We start from the raw sequence: 26018 nt of genomic DNA, 5'->3' as shown, positions 1-26018 counted from the left end.
TCTTGTCACACTGACAGAATTAACCTTAATTATTTCACAGCAAAAGACCTAGCATCACAGCACATATGCAAATCTAAACAGTTAGGGAACTGCCCTTTGATTCAAATGTTACCTTTCAAGCTAGATAAGGCCCAAGTGAGGAACATATGAAAAATTAGTGCAGTCAAATTTTAATGATGTGGAAATAATCCTGAAACATCTTATGAGCACTTAAATCTGCCACCAAGTACCTGCTTTGCACATTAACACATTTCCACTTTTGGACAGGAAAGGGGGGATTTGATTGCAAAGAAGAGGTCTATGGAATGGGTTATCTGCATAAACAAGGAAACAAACTTTTTAAAAAACTTTCCTCATATCCCATCATAAATTTAACCTATTTTTTTTTTTGACATTATTAGAAGGATCTCTAGAAGACTATGGCTTATGCTGCTCCTGTACAATTTTTTTGTGTTGTCCTTTTGTATTATGTCAACATGACATTTCAGTGAGAATGATACATTTTCTTGGATTTTTAAATATCCTGTTACATAATCTGGAGTACTGCTTGATATAGACTTCAGCTGAATATGTGACTAGTAAAATATATGGTGTTATATAACTAGCTGCTATATAAGCCAATTTACTATGTGACAGGGTACACTTGACAGAATTAGGCAACCAGCCAATTTTGTACATTGATGCCTTTATGAATAGACAATTTTAAACAGCATTTCCACCACACGCATCCTTGAGTCGATATCATATTCTTATACTTTCTGTGGATCCATTAAGTGACATCCAGCTTCTGCTCTTAGGAGGTGGCCAAAACCGTCCAAAGCTAAAGTTATTTATTCTAAAATATTTATTAAGGCCATTTTAACAAAAGGAAGCTAAATGGTTAATAATTAATAGCCTAGGAACATTTATTATCACAGAGGGTTTTAACAATTGACTGTTTCTCAGCCCATTCAATTTATTTAGTATATTTCTAGGCTGTTCATTGGTAAAATTCTTTGGATGCTTCAGAAAATATCAACAGCATACAATAATACTATCATATTCAATTCACTGCCTCTACTGATATTACCAATTATGGTCAAATCTTATCATTTTTATGGTGGGAACAGCTGGCTGTTAGCAGCTGTAGTATCCACAGACTTACCTATTAAGAAAGAATACTTTCATCTTGATATTAAAGAACCTTATCAGGCCATTTTTATATCTTGATAGAAACCAGATTAGACACTTATAGCAGAACAAGAATATGTTGCTATAAGATTATATGATCTACTATGATTTCCAAGTTGGGCTACAGAGTGAGATTTAAGAATTTTATTGTCTGAGCATCTTGATGGTAGCAAACAATTTAGCTTGGGTGCATATTCTTTTATATCTCTGCTTTATAGTGAACTAACAGGAAAAGACAAAACATGGAAGATTTATTATTTATAATTAATAAATGTATTTATTTATGGAATAAATAAATAGCTAACCTCATCTCTGAACATAAAGACTGGGTGGTAGCATAGGGAGCAAGAGATCTTAAAGATAACATGGTCCTAAGTTGTTTGTGGTTTATAAACAATAAGTAAGCATTAAACTTAGCCCAATAGTGTATAGGCAGAAAAGGCCAACTCTTTCAGCAATAGTGATATACTCTGACAAAAGTCATCATGCAAAGGAACCAACTGCTGCATTTAGCACTAGCTGTAGTTTCTGGAAAGAAACATCCCCAACACAGTGTGTGTTGCAAGCAATCTGATGTTTATTACCAAGACATGAACCACTGTGGCCAAGTTATCCTTTTCCTGGAAAGTCCATAGGTGATATACCAACTAAAGCTAGCAGAAGATGCAGATACTTGGTCCTCCAGCAACAAAGCTGAATCTAGGAGCACTCACAAGCTGCAAGCCTGTTCTGTTAAGAGTAAGAGCAACCCAATCCAGAACATGTAACTGACCAGCTCCCAGATGTGAGAACCAACCATCCAAATAGTTTCTGACTCAGACGTTACAGAAAAAGAGAGCTGTGTGTCATCAGCATGTCAATGACATCAAGTCAGAAATCACCTAATGATCTATCCCAGTGGCTTCATACAGCTATTAAATAGCACCGGGGATAACTGATAGCCCAGCAACATCCACAGCATGATTGCCAAGGGTCCAAAAGGCCGTTCCCCAGTGCTACAGGTTGGGGAAAACTTTCCGCAAAAACTTACTGTTTATTTTGAGGACCTGCCCTTGCATTTATATTCCAAGGCAATATATTTATATGTCACCCTATCATTCTCCTAAACAAAATCAGTTTTGAAAGCTCAGTTACTTTTACATCGTGATACTGGTAAGAGTCTTTTTCTTTGGATCTCTCAATTATTTCTATAGCATGTAAACACCACACTTTGGCTTTATAATTTGCCATTATTTTTAGGGTGTAAAGTAGGCAAACACTTATGAGTCCTAAATGAACAACAGTGAAATCCAATCAACAAAAGCCAGTTCCTGGAAACTTGCCCATCACCAAGGAAAACATGGATTCAGCTTCCCTGTGACCCAATAAAAATATTATGTTTTATGCATAGGCTCTGTCTTATGTATTCTCTTTGTTCATAAATGTTTGCAATAAGTTATATATGGAAAGGCGTTGATGTCTTCCCCAATTACAACATTTATTTCATTTCCCCTCTTAAATCAAACATTTAAAATAGTATTATGTAGGAAGAAAAATCAAACTTTAATTAGAGCTGCTAAGAACAGTCTGAAATGTGCTGCTCAGGAAAGAAACATGTGACTGCAACTAAGATTACTTAATATAGACAAGCAACAAATGCTAATGAAGTGTAAAGCAGGGGTACAACAAGGATGTCACAATAACAAAAGATGTGATATGTTGGTTGAAACATACAAGGCACAAGTAAAGCCATCTCTTAACATTATGCCCAAAATAAATTGAATCTTCATTCAAACGTTGTCTCCTTTTACTGAGAATTTATCAAACTGAAATGTATCAGTTAACAATGAGTTAGGGTTCACACAGGTGACAGGATCTGAGTTCAACCATACTATTCTCATGAGAAAAATTGTATCTGACCTGGTGCTGTGTGAAATCCCAACATTTAATTTTGGTTCAATTAAATTGCAAAAACCTTCTCATCCCCAACACTGTTTCAAGAATCTAACAATGGAAATAGAATGATACAGTTAAGGAATGATGCAATTAAGGATCCCTATAACGTCTTTGCTGTCAGAATTCACCACAGCAGATGCATTTTCAGGCTTCCACCCACACACTTTCATAACAGCCATATACTGCGTCTGCTTTGTTTTGTTCCTTTTAAAATGACAGCTTAAGTTATTAAGATATGAAACAATCTGACTGGTATCTGATGGGGTAGAGAGGATGGAGGAAATAGGACTCTAAAAACTTCCTTACATTAAAAAAAAGTTAAATGCAAATGCAAAATCAAATGTCCCATAGTGCAGTTGTCCTGTGCCATATACTGTACAGTGGTACCTCAGGTTAAGAACTTAATTCGTTCCGGAGGTCCGTTCTTAACCAGAAACTGTTCTTAACCTGAAGCACCACTTTAGCTAATGGGGCCTCCTGCTGCCGCTGCACCGCCAGAGCCCGATTTCTGTTCTCATCCTGAAGCAAAGTTCTTAACCCAAGGTATTATTTCTGGGTTAGTGTAGTCTGTAACCTGAAGTGTCTGTAACCCAAGGTACCAATTTACACCAATCTATCTTAGGTATATACTGAGAAAATTCCTGCATGCAAGTAATTACTGTCCCTAATTGAAAAAGTAGCACAACACCTTATAAGTTCAAGGAGCTCCTTCTACATATTTAGAAGGCTCCTTGGCATAGACTGTGTTTACACAATTACCATTCTTCTCCTGACCGTTTTTAAACATTCACAGGCCATTGTGTTTTTCTGCTGTCTTGTGAACTATCAAATATAGCAATCCTTTTGTTTACTTTTCATGATCACTTATCATGAAGAAAAGAGATGAGTTAAGGTTCCTTGTTCTAGCTAGGGATTCTTTCCAGACACTCTACTCACTTCAAGCTTTGAGTCATACTTTGTGTACACAAGCCACAGGATAACTGAGTTCAGAGACTGTTAACCTAGAGAAATTTGGTAAACAGCAGCTTTCATGATGTATCTTTCACAACTTCTGCCATACAGAATGACAAATTCATTCAAATATTTTATTTTAATATATATTTTGGTCAGCATTTTTACAATCAAGAATTTTCCACCTAAACACACTATTAATTTTATCCAACACACTGTTTAGCAACTGTTAGACATAGTGTTTACTCTAATTTAACAACATCCGTGAAGGAAAATATGACTGTAAACCATGTTCAAGGAGTAGTTCAAAGTACAACACAAGGACAACAACCCAGTTCATGGCATCAACTGATGTCTTCTGTGTCTTGTGATAACACGGTTAATGGAATTTTTTTTGTTTCAGCATTGCATGTCACTCACCGCTCTCGTTACTCCCCCTGTTATGTATTAAACCTTAGAAGTATATGAACTGCCACACAGCTTGCCATGACAATGCATAACCTAGCCAAAACATCCAATCACACAAAATTGTGTGAAAACTGTCTGGGTTTTCTTGCAGAATGATATCCTGACACTTTTTTCTTGGAAAAGGAGCAATATTAGCAAGAGATCAAAGGGTTGTGTTTTTCTTTTCATTTCATTATAGTAACAGTGAAAACAGGATATGTTGAAAACTTTCTGGAGCATGGGGATGGCACAGAGGGAAAGGGTGAGGGGGAAGTCCCATTGTGCTATTTTGTTGTATATTGCCCACAGATAGAAAATGGCAGTTAAGTTGGTTCTAAATGAACCTTTTCCTGTTACTAAAAGGACTCTGATGTTCATATTTTACCAACCTTTTTTTTAAAAAAAAAAAAAAACACCACATGAATGTTCATATAACATCTTGGTTTTTTTAATTCAAGCCAGTATGTAATGTTGCAACTTTTTTCTAGCAGACCTTAAACTACTTTCCTTTAAAAAAGACTTCAAATTCATAATGGTGGGGTCCTAGCTCTTTAATAGTTGCTTAACACAAATTTAATGGTAAGGGCATTTGTCACTTAACATAAGAAGTTTCACAGCTTGAATATCTGCTTGCCACCAACCATAACAACAGAAATCTCTGGAGAGAGAAAAGAACAAAAAACCTTCTACCAGTTTTCTAGTTTACTGAAGCTACCTGATTTAGTACAGATGACTTGCCCTTCTTATGCAGAGCTTAGACAAAATTTTATAGACCCACACCTATGTCAATTTAGCTTCCTACCCGGAGAAAACCAGGTTTTACACTTGCTGAATAATGTCACTAGAGCTATACCTTCCTTGGTGGCCAAATTTCTTTTTTTAGCTTTTAAGCGTCGCAAGACTATAATTGACTGTATTGATATGGGGCTATCTGTTTAGCCCATTTTAGTGTTGGCTAAATTCTAAAAACTTCCTGGATGTTTTAACTGTGTATTGACAAATGTACTTTTTTCTGACTGACGGTCGAATAAAAAGGTTGATGACTAGTACAGATGACTAGTACTCTTAAGTCCTCTGCTGAATGTACAAATAGGAAATAGAAGATGGTATAAATGGAAAAATTCAGTTCAGCTCTGAAACTACCTCACAGATTATATGACAAGACAATTACATCATGCTATGCTCATTTTAACATGAGGAAGTAGCAAGGAAAAAGCAGTGAGTAATCATGCCTGAAGTCAGAAGAAACTTTTGTAAAAACTCTCCTGCTTTCTACATGTCCCTTCTTGTGCCCTCAGCAAAGGAAGGCATGGCCTATTCATTTATAATCTTTGGGTGGCACAGCATCAGTCATGTGCTTTGGCATAAGCCTTCTAAGTGAAAACCAGACAGCCACAAAACTTGCTTAACTACTTTTCCTTCTCTTTCAAGCAGCATGTGCTTATGGCAACAAAATTATATACGAGAAATTATGTTGCCAATGTCATTTTATTTAAGTTGAAAAATAAAAAGCTGTAGAATCAGAGACATGGTCACAAAGGTTTCTTTAAAAAGTTGAAATACCATATTTAGATAGATGAGAAAGAAATAGAACTCTGTGGTGCTCATTTGCTTTCCATTGGACAACATATGGCACTCCTAGTCAACATTAAAAATAATCATTATCTATAATGTTGGACTTTACTCCAAACGAAACGGGTGTTTCTGAAGTAGGTAGATTCCTTCTGATATGAAGTTTCTAATGTGCCAAAAATACTCGGTAGAAAACATTTGCGTGTTGAGTCCCACAATGCCACCCCCCACCAAAAAAGTCACACATCACACATCAATTTTTGTTCAAGGTTTTTGGCATAATTTTGGCCACAACTTTATTCAAAATACAAAAAATGTGAGTGGTTGCTTAGGCATTGGTTATGACTATCTGTCCTTGCCCCAGGGACAGAGCTGACTTCCGGATCCCAGAGGAAGCCAGCGTGGGAAACAAGTATTGGGTGAGAAAATGAAGCTGGGCATCAGTCCCTCACTTCTCACCCTCATGTTCCTGTGGGGCTTGCACGGCCTAAGTCCGATGCCAGGGACAAGGACGAAAAGAATGGCAAGCCCCTGGATTCCTTTAACGGAATTCCCTTTCCGCACCACCATTGGAGGGGTAGGCACTTACCGCTCCACCAACCAATTTTAACCAATGACTAACCACCAACCTTACAAGTTGTGACGATTTGCTACGCAGTAGGCAAAAACCAACTGGCACCAGCCAATCAGCCAATTGGCAAAATTCCTACCAGGCCCCCGCTCCAAGGCAGACGACCCCATGACAGACATAGCAAGCTCAAGCGAACAAGAAAAAAAAACCCCTATTAAAGGGAGGGTGGGAGGGTGATCCGGTGCAAAAAGCCAAGAGGACGCCCAGCGTTGGGCGTCCTGTATTTATAGCCTCTGATCCCTCCTCCGAATTGGCAATATTCAAAACTCCCCAGTAACCCAAATTAACCACTTAAGGGCTTGGTTTTATCCAAATCTGCCCAGTAACAACAGGGTGGCTTGTATCCCCCAACCGCAACACATGCTCTCATTTAGGGAGAACACGCTTTCTCTATACTAGATGAAACACCCTTTACTCACTGTTATGCAGTTTAAATGCAGGCTTCTTCATTGCAAAACAGATATTGGGAGGAATAAGGCATTAGGAAACAAAGTAAAAGGAAGAAGCATGACTCCAGCTCATAAGGCTATGAGTCACCAAACTGACTTTACTACAAAAACATTTAAATATAGCCGTCATTGTTTGGAGAGAAGAGTTAAGACCTATTGCACACCAAGCACGGGGGAGGCAGGCAAGTGTGAGCAAGAACCAAACAAAGGCAGCATATGGGCGAAAAACGAGGCCACACCTTTATTGGTTACCAACACTGTGGGGTTTGGGCATGGCATGGGGCAAGGATCCATTCTTCCAGGCAGTCCACCAGCTGGCCCAATCTCTCATCCAGCCTGCCTCCTTGGGCAACCTGAGGAGATGCCAGCAGGTGGTTTTCCACCGCATAGTGGATCATTTTCAACCATAGATAAAGTTGCTTCCCAGCCCTATCAACCAACAGCTGTTTGATACCCCCCCAAATGTATTTCACTGAGACTAGGTGGGTCAGTTGATGGTGGCATCAGAAGCTTCAGGGCTGCTGCAGTCCCAGGTTTTATAGCCCAGGTGCACATAAAGGCCAGCACAGGCTTCGCCCTGGTCCACACCCAGATCCCAGATCTGGCTGCATGGCTCACCAGTCTGGCTATGGATTAGAATCAGCTCTATGCCCTTGTTTGCTTCTTCAGTACTGCTTTGCTTCTATTTCTAGCTCAGTAACAGTAGAAGACAAGCCACCCCCAGGTATGAGCTGTATACATAGTTTATTGCACACTAAGAACTGCAGAGTCATAATTTCGACCTCAGCTTGTGACATGTTTGCCAAATATGGTGGCCACCACTATTTTAAGAATGGGAAGTAGTAAGAAATTGATCTGTGTTTTATACTCAACATACTTTTTGACATGCTCATGGAAACTCATGCTCATTCAAACAACTGCTTTAGTATTACTGTACAGCCTAATACTACTTTGCATAAATACTTTTTTTTAAATTCAGACTTCTTAGTGTTTAAAATCCATTTAGCTTACTTGCTAAAAAGTATGATTGACTCTTGGTGATCAGGTAGCCATTCCACCAGTACTAATAAGAACTAAGTTGTGTTATGTGATCCCCAAGGACGTGCTCTATTGGGAGCTGGCTTCAGGCACTGGGCCGTTAGCAGACCAACTCTGTGTCACAAAGATGTATGCAAATGTGACATGAAGGCTGACAACATTAACCCCGCCATGTAGGAATCCCTTGCAGAAAACTGCAGTGCCTGAAAACAAGTTCTGTATCCAGAGCAGTGACCAAAGGAGGGATGACCACAAGAAAGAACGCAGAAAGAAGAAATGCCATGGTACACCTGCATCAGGACAACCGGACACCTTCATTTGCCCCAAGTGCAACAAAACATGTCTCTCCTGTATTGGTGTTTACAGCCAGTGCAGGCCCTGTAACTTTCCAAAAGTTTGACTTCACCCCCAAAGGTGTATTCTTTCACTGTCTCTCAAGACAAACGGATGCCAACCAACTATAGATTCTCACATACCTTTTCATTTCAAATTTAGTTCAAGCCTATGTGTGTTTACTTAGGTGTAAGCCTATGAATGGCCACTGAGGAGTATCAGTGGAACTTGTTTTAATGTACTTGTACTGCACTCTTAGGTAAAATTAACCAGTAAAGTGATTTTGTAGTACAGTAATCAATGTACATTGCAACATTTTAAACAACTGAGCATTTAGACACGTGAACTAGTGAAAAGAGGAGTCATTTCTTTTAATTACAGAGGGTTAAATCCAACATTGCCTTCCATTCACACAATTTATTATCCTCTCCTCCCCCTACAATCCCCTTCCCAGCCTTCCAGTACATGTTTTTTTTTGGGGGGGGGGGAGGGATGCTGCAGTGGAGAAGTGAGGAAGGCCAAGTCCTTTTGCAGTAACAAGACATCTGTTCCCACTTGTGTGCAAACACAATTAGATACAACCTAGAATAATTAATTCAGAACTGTGTTGAAATGAATATGGATTATAAAATTTTAGGAATAATATGCATTGAAAAAAAATTGTGTAGGGACAATTAAGGAAGAAAATGAACTATGGCATTTTTACTGACACCAGACCTGATGAAATAACACCTTCAGACAATAACAGCTAGTACGGATAAACTGCAGTACAGTTTGCTTTTTTGAACCTTCTCCAATGGGCAAATCAATATGGAAGTAACCTTAGTGTCCCAGACTTCTGAAACTTGTTTCTATCTATTGGGACTAGTGCCTATCTTCAAACTGCTACTATTCTACATCTGCTGTTTCTCTGCTGGATCATTTTCAACAGAATCACAAGTCTCTTTTCCCCTGATGATTAAGATTTCACCACAAGCTGTTTTGCCCTTCCGTTTTATACAGGTTTGAAACAAAGTGTTCTTCCACAGCAGGTCTAAGTAATCATAAAGGATGTGAATGTTAATTACACTCAATGGTTCTGAAAAGTAGTATCAATGAATACCAGCATCTGGAGCAGCTTGTAATTACTTAATCTGAAAATGTGAAGCTTGTGGTTTCTGAGAAAATGAATAATATTAGGAACTGGTGTACGGGAATAAACTTATTCCGTATCAAATCTTGATTTCCATTTCCATTTCAATATATCCAAATTTGTTTAAAACAAATGTCCTGCTAATACAAATAATAGACTGACTTAAAGTGCAAACTGTTGTATGAAAGCAGAGGCCACACCTAAGAATTATTCTAGATGTGAGATTAAATCCACTTGATGAACACAGGCAAGTCAAGACTAGATTAACCAATGGTCTGGTTGTACATGGAATAGCCTGGCATCTATTGTATTTTATTTTTTTAAAGCCAGCAAGTTAGAATATGCAATATACAAAAACAAAAAAGCTACAAATAAAGCCAACACCTTAAAGATTCATGAGGAATGAAATTAACAATAAAGATAGAAACAGAGTCTTTAACAATCACTCTAAAATCTCATATAAAACCTACAATCCCAAAAGGAACTCTTTGGCAAATAAACATGGGTTACCTCATATATATTGAACAACCAAATTTGTCCTCAGTGATATACCAATGTTGTTAATAAACTCAGCTCTCATATAATCACAGAAAAAAAACGATGTTCTGCTTTTCAGACCAACTGCCAAACGCAACAACCCAACGCAATTATATGGTGATGTCACAAAATAAACAAAAAGTAAATTATTTAAAGTTCTTAAAAGTTATACAAATCTGTGCAGTTCCCGCCCTCAAACCCCCACCACCACCAAATTCACCACCTGAGAAATAATGTCCCCATTCACACTTAACATTAAGTCAAACCATGGCTTAGCATAACTGAGCAGATGTGACTACCTTCAGTCTCAGTTCCTGCAGCTGCCATGCTACCTGGGGCTGAGCCATGGATTGACTACCGTATTTTTCACTCTATAACACGCTCCCAACCATAACACGCACATAGTTTTTAGAGGAGGAAAACAAGAAAAAAATATTCTAAACGAAACAGTGGATGTATGATTTTTGTGGTTCATGCTGTGGCCACAGACATGTGATCTGACGGTGAGTTTGGGGTAGCCCAATGCAAAAATCCTGAGGATCCATTTGTAACCACGTTTTTGCACCACTGCGGCCCCAGGCAACAGTGGGTGCGTGATTTTTTTGGTGCAAGCTGTAGCCATGGACATGCTATGTGATCCTGATGGTGAATTTGGAGTGACCCAGTGCAAAAATCCTGAGGATCCATGTGGATCCGTGCTTTGTAACCACGTTTTTGCACCACTGCGGCCCCAGGCAACAGTGGGTGTGTGATTTTTTTGGTGCAAGCTGTAGCCATGGACATGCTATGTGATCTGATGGTGAATTTGTGGTGACCCAGTGCAAAAATCCTGAGGATCCGTGTGGATCCATGCTTTGTAACCATGTTTTAAGTGGGGAGGGAAGGAAAAGCATTCAAGGGACAAGGAACACGCGTGGGGTGGGTGGAGAAGGATGCTGTTAATAATGCAGAAGAGGGGTATAAGAGGAGAAGGCTCTTATAAGAGGAGTGGGGAGGAGAGAGAGACAGAGAGCCTGCTTGCGAAAAACTTTGCTGCTATTTAGCGAGTGGGGAGGAGAGAGAGACAGAGAGCCTGCTTGAAAAAACGTTGCTGCTATTTAGCGAGTGGGGAGGAGAGAGGGACAGAGAGCCTGCTTGCTTTAAAGGAGCCAACCGGACAGGAGCCGCTTACACTCGTGTAAGCGGCTCCTCTCCTCTCCTCTCCCGCTTTGCTCCTTTAAAGCAAGCAGGCTCTCTGTCTCTCTCCTCTCTCTCCTCCTCACTCAGCGGTTCTTCTCCCGCTTTGCTGTTTCAAAGCGAGCCACGGAGGAGGGAAGGAAGGGGAACCATGGATCCTCTGCTCACGACTGCAGCAGATCCCTCCGCCATCCGTAGGCATTCGCTCCATAACACGCACAGACATTTCCCCTTACTTTCTAGGAGGAAAAAAGTGAGTGTTATGGTGCGAAAAATACGGTATATGTTACAGCTCAACCAAGGTTTACATTTTTGTCTTTCTGAGTCGTAAGCTGTGCTACTTAGAGGTGCCAGAACTCACCAGGAACACCTCCCTTGTTCTCATATAATGGCAGTGGCACCCACCTGAGAGGTGCCGAAACTGAGTTACAGTGAGTTCTGGCTGAAAAAAAGCTCTGGCCAAAATAAAGTTTGATTACAGCTTGTGCTTTATCTGCAGCAAGACAAACCACAAGCCAAGGTTCAAATGTATTGCTAAGCCAAACCATGGCTTAGCCCCAAACAGCACAGCCGCAGCCAGCCTTGGGGAGAACCACTGCAGCCAAGATATTTACATCAGGAAGTCACACATTTGCATAAAATCATAGTTTGGCTTAGCAATATATGCAAAATGGATCAATGCACTACCATACCAAGGACAAAACTAACAAGCAAACAGAAAGCTTTTCATTGCTTGTTTGTTTATTAGTGACATTTTAAATGAAAAGTAATTCAAAGCAACTTACAAAAACCAGCACATGCATTTAAACAAGCATAAAACTAAAACAGAATAAAAACTAAAAACACATTCATATTTATGAAGTGGCAGGGCTAACATATCCCATCCACTGAAGGAGGCCATTTCATATCAACAGTTTGCACGGCACACTTTAGAGATAGAAGGGAAAGAAAAGCACCCCAGTTTACTGATTCACCTGTAGTACAGTCACGTGTGGTCTTCCCACAAACACTGCATTTGGTGTTCTTTTTATAGTCTCAAGCTCCAGTCCTGTATCTGGAAGAAGCATCACTCATGCCAAGCATCCATGACTCCATAGTATGTCACCAATGTAGTGTCTCAAGGGCCTGGAAGAGGTAACTGTACCATTGAGGGGGGGAGCTTAGGTCCTATCAAGGTTTCTGAGGTCTGGGGTTCTGAATCTTCAAAGGGAAACAGCCCACTGGGCAGTGGAGGATCAGGACGTAGAAAAACAGTGCAAGGGGAAAGAACTATCCTTAGCAAAGTAGAAAATAGGTGTGCATATGCCCAATGATTATTTTCACTGGCTGAGCCAATGGTGGATTATACAGAACCAATACGAAAATTAAAAACTAAAGTTAGACTGGAACACAAAAGAAAATAATCTGTTGCTTATATGTGGCATGTGACATTAAAACACTGGATTCATAGCATACCCGGTTGCCATTTAACACTTCCAACTTTGTGTTTCCAAGCCAACCTGCTATCTGCCACAATGAAGCAGCTCTACTTGGGAAAGGCACACCCTTTTGGTCTCTAAGCACACTAATCAATTGTGGGCTCCCGTGCAGTGAAGTTGTGGGTGGATGAGCAGGCAGCAAATAATGACACAGAGCCGTGTGGATTAAAATTATGCCACAACTTTACTGATTACAGAAGTATAGGTTTAACATAAGCATTAGGCATGGACCCATTACTCAACCAGTCCACTTGCTGGCTGATATGCTGTCAGCCAACAGGTGGGGATTGGTTCATGATGTGACCTACTTCTAGTAGACCTGATTTGGCCACTGGCAGGGGATACTATGGCCCATCAGCCCCTGAGCTGGGCTTCAGGACGAAAAGCACCACCTCCACAATCCCTTCCCTATCCTTCCCAACTAAGGATCCAGCCAAATGTCTCTCCCACCATCAAAGGTTGTGATGATTGCTATGAGGTAGGCTAAAGCCACAAGCCAAAGCAAATTTTCTTGTGAGCAAAATTTCTCCCCAGCCCTGAAACCAGCAGTCCATAGCAAAGTCATTGGTCAGCAAACCCATTCCTGCAAAGAAGAGGTAAATTAAACAGGGGGTGGGAGGCTGAAAAAAAGCCCAGTGCAACTGGTTAGGCAAGCAAACAAGGACTGCCTTTTATAGGCCAGGAGCAGACCAAGTGGAGCAAAGTCTTCTGTCTGGTCTGCTCCATGGCTCAGCACCCTCAGGGCTCCTGATTGGCTCCCTGAAGTCCCATTCAGCCCCCATTTTCCCACGACGAGCCTGAGACACTGGCCACTCCCCTCACCATGTCAGGCCACAAATGGCACTCCTCAAGTAAATCAGGAAAGATGGTATTCTTTTTTCAGCCAGTGCAATAGCAAAATATTTTGTAATCTGACATGATAATCAGAATGAATGTTTCTATAGGTTTAAGCCTTGGATTTAGCCAAGCTTATTAGTCATGCACATTAAGGGGCCTATGTAAAACACAGGGCTGGATTCAGACTTGCTCTTGTGCAAATGAAAAGGCTTCCTGCTGGAGGAAAGGGCAATGAAGCTATTTCCATGGATTTCTCTATCCCTATGCAACTCACAAAGGGATGCGGGTGGCACTGTGGGTTAAACCACAGAGCCTAGGACCTAGAAGTTCGAAAGCACCTCAAAGTGCAAGTAGATAAATAGGTACCGATCCGGCAGGAAGATAAACAGCGTTTCCGTGCACTGCTCTGGTTCGCCAGAAGCGGCTTAGTCATGCTGGCCACATGACCCGGAAGCTGTATGCTGGCTCCCTCGGCCAATAAAGCGAGATGAGTGCTGCAACCCCAGAGTTGATCACGACTGGACCTAATGGTCAGGGGTCCCTTTACCTTTATGCAACTCATAACTGCCTTTGTGGTTCCAGAGGGTCCCCTCCCCCAAGCAGCCATAAGACATTATCCAGCCCCAAAACATTTTAGTTTAGAAAAAAAACACATACAAGAAATGTATGGGACAGGAAAATTATGAATGGTATGAAGAAAGTGAATTAAGTTTTCCACCCTCTCATATACACTAGAACCTGGGGTAATCCAAAGCTGAACAGTGTGAGATTCAGGACAGATAAAAAGAAGTATTACTTTGTATAGCTAATAGTTAAGTTACAAGCTACCACAAGATGTACTGATAGCCACCAATTTGGAAAATATTAAAAAAGATCAGAAAGTTTCATGGAGAAAAAGGCTGTTAATGGCTGCTAGTCATGATAGCTATATATATTGCCTCTATCGGAAGTATGTGCCTCTGAATACCAATTGCTGGCAAACTATTGGAAGAGTGTTATTACGATCATGACTGCTTCTGGGCTTCCCACAGATCGGCCATTCTGATAACAGAAAGCTGGACTAGGTAGACCCTGGTTCACCACAGCTTTAGTTATGCTCATAACAAGAGTTTAGCAATGCGTCCACATCCGTGCTAACTATGGTTCAGTTTAAACGGGGTAGCATTTAATTGACTCAAAAGCTTCCGCTGGTTCAAAATACAACAGCCAGATTTCTGCCTAGGGTTCCATTTATTGCTCATGTTATCTCTTTATAACAGCTGTACTGGTTGCCAGTTGGTTTCTAGGCCTAATTCAAGGTGATCACATTCATGTTTAAGTCCCAAATGACTTAGTCCTCAAATATATGAAAGACCATCTTCATTATACACCTTTAGGTGCCAAGCAAAAATGTCCCTCTTTAAGCAGGCCTTTGGCTGATTGACATCCAATGCCCTTTTAAAATGTGTTGGGGAGGGGGTGGGTACCGGTTGTTGTTTTTTATTATGTATTTTATGTTTTTATATTGTGATTTTATGTTGTAACTGCCCTGAGACCTGTGGGTATAGAACAGTATACACATTTAATAAATAATAATATTTATTTATTTATCAGAACCACTCAGGTATTAAAATCAACAGGGTTTTTCCAGAGGTTTGGGGTTTGTGTGTTAGGAGAGCGTATTCTCTGTGGTAGCCCTTACGTTGTGGAATTCCCTACTGTGAAGGAGGGGTCTGGCACCTTCTTTACAGAGCTTCTATCCTATGTTGAAGGCATACCTCTTTACCTGGGCCTTTTGACACCTGAGATATACATTTTTAGGAACTACCCTAGTCCTGTGACTCTTGTTTTAAACTGTTTTGAATTTTAAATTGTTGTAACCCACTATGGGACCTTATGGTGAAGGGCAGGTAATAAAGTGAATTATTATTAATAATGATGATGATGATGATGTATCCATAAACAGATGCAGACTGTACCCAAAGTTTCCAAGAGTCAATAGACTATTTACACATCAGTAAACCATGAGTTACACTAGCCTAAGTACTAAAATGGGTCTTCTCTGTTGTGGTGCCCTGGATGTGAAATTACCTCTCTATGGATGTGCACCTGTCTCCTTCACTGGTGGTCTTCTGGTCCCAGCTGAAGATCTATGGTTTCCCTTCAAACTTTGGAAGTTGTGTATTAACTGAATTCCAAAAGTGGATGCATTGCTACTGCTATATTAATTTTTTTTTATTGTAATTTGTTTTATATAATGTTTATATATTTTAATATGATTGTATGATGTGTATCTTTTATTTGATTGCTTTCAAACCCACCCTGGGATTCTAGCTAAAGGCAGTCTAAAAATACATAAATAACTACATGTGAGGCATAGTGTAAGAAAACACTTGTTAGCTCATTTCTAATCAGTTTTTTGTTTCTTCTAACATAGCTCTAGTTTCTAGTTTCTATCAAATTCACTAGTTATGTACTTCAGATTAGATCTTGTCATTATTCTGTTATTGCTTCTGACTGAAGTGAGAAAAGCTGTAGTTACAGAATTGTATCTTAATACTTGACACACAAGAGGTATCAAAACATAGACCAATGAAAACATCCTGCCAAAATTCAGGAAAAAACTGATTAAATACTAATCAAGCTGTCACTCAACAAAAAAGGAGCCCATTATCACAGGTTAAGCAAAAGCACCAGATGAATGCAATCATTTCAAAAATAATAATCCAAACTTTATTTACATGCCACATTTCTCTAGTTATTTTAACTGTCTTCCAGAAAAACATTTTCTGATAAACAGAAAAATCACAGTATTAACAAGTGGCACTCCCCCCCCCCCCAGTTAAAGAACCCCTTTCTGGAAAAAAGTGAATTAGATATAGAACATTAATTTGAAACTGAACTTTCTCTACAAAAGAGTTATTTACTAACCTTGAAACAATAAAAGGTTCAGTGATTAGATTTCATTGATGCACAAATCAAAATACTGAAACTTTTTTCCCTCTACCTATAGTTAAGGTAGCCATAAGTCTACAAACTAATTATAGCCTACTGAGTGTTAAAAGTAGCATGAAACCTCAAAACAAAGAAGGCGGAAGTGCTGAAGCAGTATTTACCTGCATTACAAGCTATTCGGCAACTGTATGCGGCCAAAATTTATTTACATTTTGAAAACTTTATAAGAACGGCAACAAACAACGAGAAACATAAGCTTCCTGAACTCAGTTTTTACCTTTGTGTTCGGCGGAGTCTGTTTCCACTTCTCAAATGAGGCATTGTAAAACTTGAGAACACAGTCCAAAAATGTGGATCAGACATATCCATATTCCTTCCTTAAACACACAAGTTGTATTTTTCCCCTTTAAAAAAGGAGGGATAGATACAAAAAGAAAAAAAGGAAAATAATCCCGATTTGATTATCCTCCTCCCCACAGAAAATGTAAACATTAGCTCCACTCAAGGCAACTTTAAAGCACAGCAAAGCAGCTGGATACTATAGGCTTCCTTAGTAGCGAACAACTTTCTGTTCTCAATTGAAAATAAATAAAAAACTTTCCCTTTTCTGTGTGAATGATCTGATGCGTATGCTGCCAAGCTTTAAATAAAAATTACAATAGTTTTAGCCCTCCCATTCTGCTGAAAACCCTGTCCTTGTACGTGTGATTCAGCCAAAGGTACTTTGTCATCTGTTTGGAAGATACCATTCAGGCTCCTCCAAAGGGGGGAAGGTTATAATCTTTGTTTCTTTTTATAGATTTCTTGGTGGTCATAATTTCAACATGGAATTTTGTTTTAAAAGTCTCATTAAATAAACAACATAGCCAGTTTTAATTCCTTTAGTATTAATGAAGAATAAATCTAAAAGTTCACACAGTTGTTCCCCCCCATGCTACTTCAGAAATGAGATCATCTTTCAGAGACTTTTCCAAGACTTAAACCTATCACTTTTGATACTATCTTCCTGATTATTGAGAGGCAGTGAACAAAATCAGGGTCTCCTTTACTACAGAAGAAAGAAAAAATCTTCCTACTTTAATCTTTCCACTGGAAATACACATTTCTTCCAGAATTCTAGCAGTCACTGATATAAAAAGGAGAGGATTTCAGTAAGAGGCTTGCAAAAAGCTTTATTTTCCCCGACCAGAGGGTACTCAAAGCACCTTTTCTACGTAAAATGGATGCCTTATTCATCGTGTGAACACCACTCATGTTCAAAGCAGAAAAAAATAAGTCATTCACCCCAGAAGTGTTATTGTACGGAACATATTAATAGGCAAAATAGGAATTCTATTTATACCTAAAACCAGTAAATTTGTATGTTTGTCTTAAAGAAAAGTGACACCAGGGAGTTCCATGTTAAATCTGTAATTGTTAAATAACAGATGTAACTCTACTTGCTGGGCTGGGAACTTATTAATAATTGGCAAAGCTGCAATACCTGTACCATGGGTGAGGTGAACAGACCAAGAGTGGGAGGAGAGGTATCCTGCCACACATCTCAAAACTAAAACTCATTGCCCATTCATTCCAGCACTGAAAACAAAAAGAAAAGAAAAAAGAAAAGCCAGAATACAGGGTGTGGCAGGAGAAACTATTTAATAACCACAGCTACACCTCATACTTTCTTCCACTTGGAGGCATCTTGAGCACCTACTCATTAGTCCCAATACTAATTCTTGCAGCTTTGCAGTTTTATACCCTTAGCCGCATTTGGATTCATATGCCAGAATCATCTCTCATTCTCACTTTGTTCCTTTAACTTCAGTTCATGCTCTATCACCTTTCTCAAGTTTTCCATTCTTGTGTTACCCTAGTTCTAATGCTGCCCTAGTTTCCTCCTGTACAAAGAAGTACGCCTGGCTATTTTCAAAAGCAGTAAATTGGATACAGTCTTAGCCATGCTTAGAACAGAAATTATTTCTAAGCATGACAAATGCTACAATCCTAACTTCACTTAGCTGAGAGTCAGCACTTATCTTCATTGCTATTGGAAATGTAAGAGCATTTTCTCATGGTTACCACACATGATGTAGTAAGAGCAAAGCAAATCCTATCTCCCTTGTGAAACTGCATGTAAACAATTTCCCTTTTTTTAATTTCAGCTCTGGCTGCTTCACCAGCTATAGCCCCTTTTGGACAGAGATGACTTGTCCTTCATGCTCTGGTAGATTATGTGCTCTACATGTGGCTGCCCTTGAAGGCAACTCAGAAACTTCAAAGGATCCAAAATGCAGCAGCCAGATTGCTGGATGGGGTTCTGTTTAGATCTCAAACAACCCCTGCTCTAAAACAGCTCCAATGTTCATTTCTGGGTGCAATTCAGGATTCTCATGTTAGTATTTAAAGCCCTAAATGACCTGGGCCCAAAATACCTCAAGGCTGCCTCTTTTCCCACAGACTCTTTCAGATGCTAAGATCAGCAGAGGGGGTCCTCTTGGCTGTTCACTGCCTGCGGATGTTTGGGGACAGGAGAGGGTGTCCTCCCTGTTAGCCCCTACGTTGTGGAACTCCTGCCCCAAGAGATGCTTCTGGCATCTTCTTTATATGGGTTTTGGTAAATGCTGAAGATGCACCACTTAACTCTGGCTTTTCAGATGGATATTTTAAGAACCCACCTTATTTCTAGATTCAGGTAGGTAGATTCAGGTAGGTGTTGGTCTGCAGCAGCAGAAATATATTTTAAAAATAAACAAAATTGTCCAGTAGCACCTTAGAGACCAACTAAGTTTGTTCTTGGCCTCTAAGGTGCTACTGGACATTTTAAAATTTATTTCTCTATATTTCCACCTTATTTCTGTGATTGTAAGTTATTTTAAACTGTTTTCAATATTGTTGTTTTATTTGCTGCCCTGGGCCCTTAGGGTGAAAGGCAGATAAACAACAACATGCCTAGGTTCAAAACAATGTAAAGCTGATTTATTGGGGGGGGGGGGTTGCTCCATCCTTACAGAGCCATTGACCATTGCTTTAGTAAGCAGCTGCTAAAATTGGCTAAACATTTGTACAACGCTTTCAAGTATTCAAAGTGTATTCTTTTCCCGACATTTTGCAGATGAGGGAACTGAAGCTGAAAGAGAGTGGCTTGCCTAAGGCTGTTTGGTAAATACATTTCTACAAATTCAAAATAATATGAGCTTCCTGGAGAATTTTTATTGGACCACAATACCTCAAGGACCATCTCCCCATATGAACTGATCTTTATTATGCATTTTATTTTCTCATTTTGTATTTTTATGTTGTGAACCGCCCTGTGATCTTTGGGTGAAGGGTAGTATACAAATGTAATAAAACACATACATACATACCACCACCCCTGATATCTAAGACAATTTTAAGATCTGACTGAGCATGTTTGACATATTTAGTAACCACAGTGCGGTTGTGAGGGTTAGCAAAGCCATGTACTGTGTCAGATTGTCTTCCACCACTTCCTGCTAAACCTTACTGAGATTACAATACAACCACCTCAAACAAGTGTGGAAAGAGTAGGCAACTGTGCAGGTAATCTGGAGAGAAAGGGCCTCACACTCCTCATTCCTCCTTCTCCCCAAAAGCTTAACCTTTTAATGGCAGCTTAAAATTTGTCAGAAAACTATACAACACATTTACAATTACACCTTTACAAACTCTATAGGAAGGAAAGGAAATGGTGCAGTGATGAGGCTCTGAATGTTAAAACGGGGCTGAGCCCAACAAGCTGGAAATCTCCAAAGGGGCAGAAACCTCCCAAGACTCGCTGTAGTTGGTGATACTAGGCTCCAAGAGTAAATAAGTACTTCAGATGTAAGGACCAAAATGCTCAGGGTGATCTTGAGATGGAGAATGAAATCAATGAGACATCCAAAAGAGAAAATGCTGTAGCAATAGGTGACTCCAATCACCGCCACACAGAATGAGGACATTTGTCTTCCCGGCAAGACAAAGAGGTAAAAACCCTAAATGACTATGTCCTGGAACAGCTGGTTGTGAAACTGACCAGAAGGGTGGCAACCCTCGACTTAATCTTTCACATACAGAGATACAGTGGTACCTCGGGTTAAGTACTTATTTCGTTCTGGATGTCCGTTCTTAACCTAAAACTGTTCTTAACCTGAAGCACCACTTTAGCTAATGGGGCCTCCTGCTGCCGCCGTGCCACCGGAGCACGATTTCTTTTCTTATCCTGAAGCAAAGTTCTTAACCTGAAGCACTATTTCTGGATTAGCGGAGTCTGTAACCTGAAGCGTATGTAACCCAAGGTACCACTGTACACAATTTCTATATGAAAAATCTTATGATGTTTACCATTTCATATTCGACTATGTGGCAGGAAATATATAGCAAAACATAGCAGAGCTCAAACTAGAGCTTCACTACTGAAGACAACCAACGTTATGAGAGGAAAATATAATGAAGATAGAATGCTTTCTGTTTTACCCTAATCACAATGATTGACCCTTCACTCCCTCTAGTGGTTACAGTTAATTAACTGCTACCTGTTTCAAGATTTCTACCACATTCACTGCATTTCTTCTCTGAAGAGTGAGAGAACTATAATCTGGAGAACATGAATTCCAAGTTATACATCATGTGTGTTCAACCCCTATTTATGCATGAGTTGAACCATTTATTCAATCCATAACAAACAATTTGGAGTTCAAATCATACTTCCACTGTTCTACTAGCTTAATAAAAAGCAAATGGGTTAGGAAAATGGAAGATAGTTTTGTGGTAACCTGGTTATCTCTCCTGTCATCTAAAGGGTTAAAAGCATCTTACACCTTCACCTAGAAGAATATCAAGGAAACATTGGTTTTATGAGGCTGCATCTATAGACATTCTTGCCACCAACATCTCAGCTAAAAAGCAAAATAGAGTGAAAATTAAGAAAAAGCACACTAGCAGCTGGGGATATGCTGTTGAACTGTAACAAACCAGGGAAGAGAAAGTGATATTATACATCTTCTGTCCATTCATTATTTTGGTTTCTGCGTGAACCAAATGGTCCGTAGGTGAATTACCAGTCTATCCTCAGTCTGATGGTACTGATATTAAAAAGCTGAATGCTTTTTAATGTCCAAAATAACAATCTTCATGCATTATTTGATTGTAAATGGCCAGAATTACCAAGACTTTGGTGGATGATTTGGATTAAGTCTGTCCTAGCCGTCTCTCAGCTTCCAGATATTGTATTCTGTTCAGCCCCAGCAAAGAATTGAGAGTAAGGGAAAGAGAATTACTGTGTTCAACAGGAACTTCATCTTGTTCTCAAGGCTATCTGTTTGAGTGTCACTCTTGAATGTTTATATTGTGTGTTGGGCACTCAGATTAGGGATTCTGCAAGTATAATGCCTATCCAATTGCCTCATCAGTTTCCCTTCCTAAAATGACAGAGATGGACTTGGATTTGATGAGGATTCCTAAGATGGGTGTCCTGAGACATCATCATCCATGTTATGATCACCTAATCTGCGATGGCATAGGACTTCATGACTGCTATGGGCTGCCCAAAGCTCTATCTTGTCCAGTATTTTTTGGATGACTTTCAATTATTAAAGTCTGAAGTCTTGGTCAAGTGTATGCTGCTTACCACACTCTCCTTTTAATATCCAGCAAAGATGGAATGTATACCTAGGTACAGGAGGTGGCAACTTCTTCTTGCAGTGGGAATAGCCCGAGCTGCCTTGAAATATGTTGTGGCATGGCTGTTCCTGCACAAACCCACCTTTAATCCTAAAGACATAAATTATTAGCTAGTGGCCAACATTTATTTCCTACACAAAGTGTCCCAGTTGGTAGATGTCAGCCAACTCCAAGCACTCAAGGACATGAAACCACTGAGTGAGGTCATCCAGAGGTTTGGAATTAAGTGTCATCAATATCCAGATGACACTCAACTCTACCTTTCCTTCTATCTAATGCAAATGAAGCAGTGGGAGTGCTACATCAATGCCTGTCACTTAAAAAGGCAAAATATATTCCTCACATGTGTATAAAACAATTATTGATTAAATATTGATCTTCCTCTTTGGCTTTGGCACTCACAACAGGCCTTTTTCATTTTCCACCCCATCTGCTTATGATCTTTTTGTCCTTCAGCAAGGCAGGGCAAAGGCTTCTTGTTGCTCAATCTATATAGCAGGGTGTCTGTGTCACAGTTGCTCGAGGGGAGAGGTGAAAAGGTTCAGCAGAAGAGATGAACCAGTTCAAAAGGACAGCAGAAGCAAGATATTTGCTTTAAACTAAACCAAAGGTCACCAGAAGAAGGCAAGTAGCAATTACCAAGCAACAAAGGCCCTCTATAGTCATCTCATGAAGACTGCAGCATAACTAGGTTTAGACATGTACCTTAGATTTGAGCGTTGTATCACAGAATTCTAGATCAGTCTTCACCAACAATAGAGTTTGCTAAGACTGATGGTTCAAAACACATGGAGGGCACCAAACTGGAAGATTGTCTTACATTAAAAATCAATCAATCAAAGCAATTCAATGTAAATGAGAAAATATTTCATGGGAGGTTTTTTCTTCAAATTTTCTTTTCCTTTTTTCAAAAGCAAGAGCATTGTTGCTCTGGACCTGGGATAGTTCAGTTGGTAAAGCATGAGATTCTTAATCTTAGGGTTGTGGGTTCGAACTCAAGGTTGAGCTAAAGATCCCTGCATTGCAGGGGATTGGATTAGATGACCCTCAGGGTCCCTTCCAGCTCTACAATTCTATGATTCTGTATGTCCCCCTCCCAATATTCACTCTACATGGCAACTCAGATAAAAAAATGTTTGCTTGCTGGAAGTGTTGCTAGTCTGCCATTCAACTAAAGGTTTCAGGGCAGCACAAAGTGGACATTAAAATTAAGACAAAAAATCTGAAACAAAATAAATTGAGCACCATAATTAAATTAATAACAATCTTACATAAAACATGCAGCAGAATTGGAAATGAAGTCTCACTGTAAACTCATCGCTCCACAAAGCCTGGGCAAAGGAAAGTGTGCATGTTTACCTGTCATTGGAATGAAGCTGGAAAAAAGTAGGGGTGTGGCATACCTCAGAGGGGGGGCTATTCCAAAGCTGTTGGCTCACTGCAGAGAAAGCCCTCCTTCAGACCCTTGCATTGTGATCATTGATTGGTGAAAGGACCACCAATGGGGCTTCCTCTTTAGGAAGACTGGTATAAAATGAGGGGTTCTTTCAGATATTTAAGGGGGAAATCATTTGGGAGACATAATAAGCACCTTCAATGAGGCCTGACAGACAATGCGACTCTTTTAAAGTTGGTAATGTTCCATTATATTTGCCACAGCAAAAGATGACACATGGACACGTATCATGGAAACACAGCCAATTCCAGCTCTTCTGTGGGCATCCAGATATTTCTGGATGTTTATTTCCCCCTTCATATGCTTATTATAACACAAGCCAGTAGAACATTAGGGTATCCTGCCTGTCTAGAGTTTGAAGTAAATCAACCTACTTTGATGCAAACGCCAGTCAGGGTACTTCCATACGGGTTTTTATTGTGGGAGCAGTGCTCCTCATGCACTCAGGTGCTTTGTAGTGCCCATACAATGTCACTGACATCAAAAGGATAGTCCATAACCACCACCACCCGTCCAATCCAGATTTATGCTTTCTGGAGGAAATCCAACAAGTTTTAAAAGCCCTGTTGCCAATGGGCCATTTGTGATATCTCAACGACTCTACTGAGATTGTGTTTTCTTTAATAACTAGCCACAGAACTTAAGATAAGAAGCACTGGATAGCGTCTATATTGTCTGCACAAGAATCAGGACACATTACTAAACTGGAGATTAAACAAAGAAAGATGAAGAAGGAAAAGAGCTGGGTAAACTTGTTGCCATGTTTAAACACTGTCCTCTCAGTGGTTTTCATTTCATAAAATCCGGCTAATGAGCAAAGCCACACCACATACACCTCCAAAATAAAATAGACAAGAACCACAGATAGATAGATAGATGATAGATAGATAGATAGATAGATAGATAGATAGATAGATAGATGATAGACAGATAAGAATTGCTGTTATATAACCAATAATTCCCTTTCAGCCCTCACCAACTCCAGGCCCTTGAAACGGAACAGTGCAGCTGCAAAACAAAGATAAAACTTTAAAAGAAACATTAATTCATTCACAGGTATACAAAAGAATAATAAGATACAGCTTACAAGGCAACAACAGGCTTACAAAGACATGTTTTATGCGCTACATTTAATTATTTCCTAATGACAGCTCTGTTTAACATTGTAACACTCAGTCACCAACACGTAGATCACATTCATAAGATAGTATTCAACAGACAAATACATGTTAATGATTTGTCAGGTATAACCCAAAAGCTAACAAATAGAGGGAAGCTGAATAAATGCAGGGTCACAGTAAGGAAGAGATTCCCTGAGCATTTCAGTTTGAAAAAGGAAACTGTAATATAGGCCAGCAGAACTTGTGGCCCATCAAGCCCAACACAGGCCACCACAGCTTTCAAAGTCTCCTGTTTTTTTGTTGCATGTCCAGAACTGCACATAGGATGGATGGGTTGTCAAGTACCTAACAGGTGAGCCTTTTTGATGAGCTTATTGTGTAACAGGTTTTCTTAGTAAAGTTTTTAGTAATATTGTCATCCAGGCTAAAGCATCATCTGATAATCTAGATTAATTCAACATGTAGACTAGAAATACACTCATATTTTATTATTTCAAATATTGATACCCCACCTACTACTGAACAATCAAGTTAACTTACAATGTATTTTAAATACAATATGATCAGAAAGATGAAGTCACTCAGTGGGTGGAGTTTCCTCATCCAGGCTGTTGCTGCTATCTTCTGCAGCTCCTGCCTCTCAGCAGCAGACACAAGGTAATTGGAGGAAAGGTACAAAGCTGAACACAAGCCTACTCCAAGCTGTCAGTACCAACCCTGATAGTAATAATAATAATAATAATAATAATAATAATAATAATAATAATAATATAGTTGTATACCACCCTATACCAGCAGGTCTCAGGGCAGTTGCAACATAAAATCACAATAAAAACAAAAAACACATAATAAAAACAAAAACAACCCAATAAACCCCCTCCTCATGCATGTTAAAGAGGCCTTGTATTTGCTTGTTGCTGGTAGCTTACATTAAACAAATTGATGGTCTAAGTCCATCACAGTGAAAACCATGCCCCATTTCCAATTAGTATGTCAACGGTCATATCCAACATTTATATATAGGTTAGTAACTAAACAGTCATTATACTTATAAATCTACTTCAATGCCTACATATTTTCACAATATTGATATAGTTTACACTGTCGTCTACCTTCTAATATTCCTGCAAAGCTTAACGGCCCAAAGGCTGTTA

At 39.5% G+C, this 26018-nt stretch overlaps 1 protein-coding gene across 20 annotated transcripts in view; it reads right to left on the bottom strand.

The window, feature by feature from the left end:
- MAST4 (microtubule associated serine/threonine kinase family member 4) overlaps window positions 1-26018 on the bottom strand; it is a gene marked incomplete at its 5' end in the record, with an annotated part of 200946 nt that overhangs the window by 75358 nt on the left and 99570 nt on the right. Inside the window, one exon of one of the 20 annotated variants that reach the window (XM_083575978.1) lies at window positions 16898-17353. The exons of 17 other annotated variants lie outside the window; for them this stretch is intronic. In XM_083575978.1, coding sequence (XP_083432104.1) covers window positions 16898-16989 — 92 coding nt within the window. Of the gene's footprint in view, window positions 1-16897; window positions 17354-26018 lie in introns of those variants that run through there. 2 more of the 20 variants (XM_083575977.1, XM_083575976.1) reach the window with 2 other exon arrangements.

Source organism: Podarcis filfolensis (genome assembly GCF_964270895.1).
Source record: "Podarcis filfolensis genome assembly, chromosome: 11".
Taxonomy (NCBI): Eukaryota; Metazoa; Chordata; class Lepidosauria; order Squamata; family Lacertidae; genus Podarcis; species Podarcis filfolensis.
Note: the sequence above shows the minus strand (reverse complement) of the source record. Positions and strands in the feature narration are given on the sequence as shown.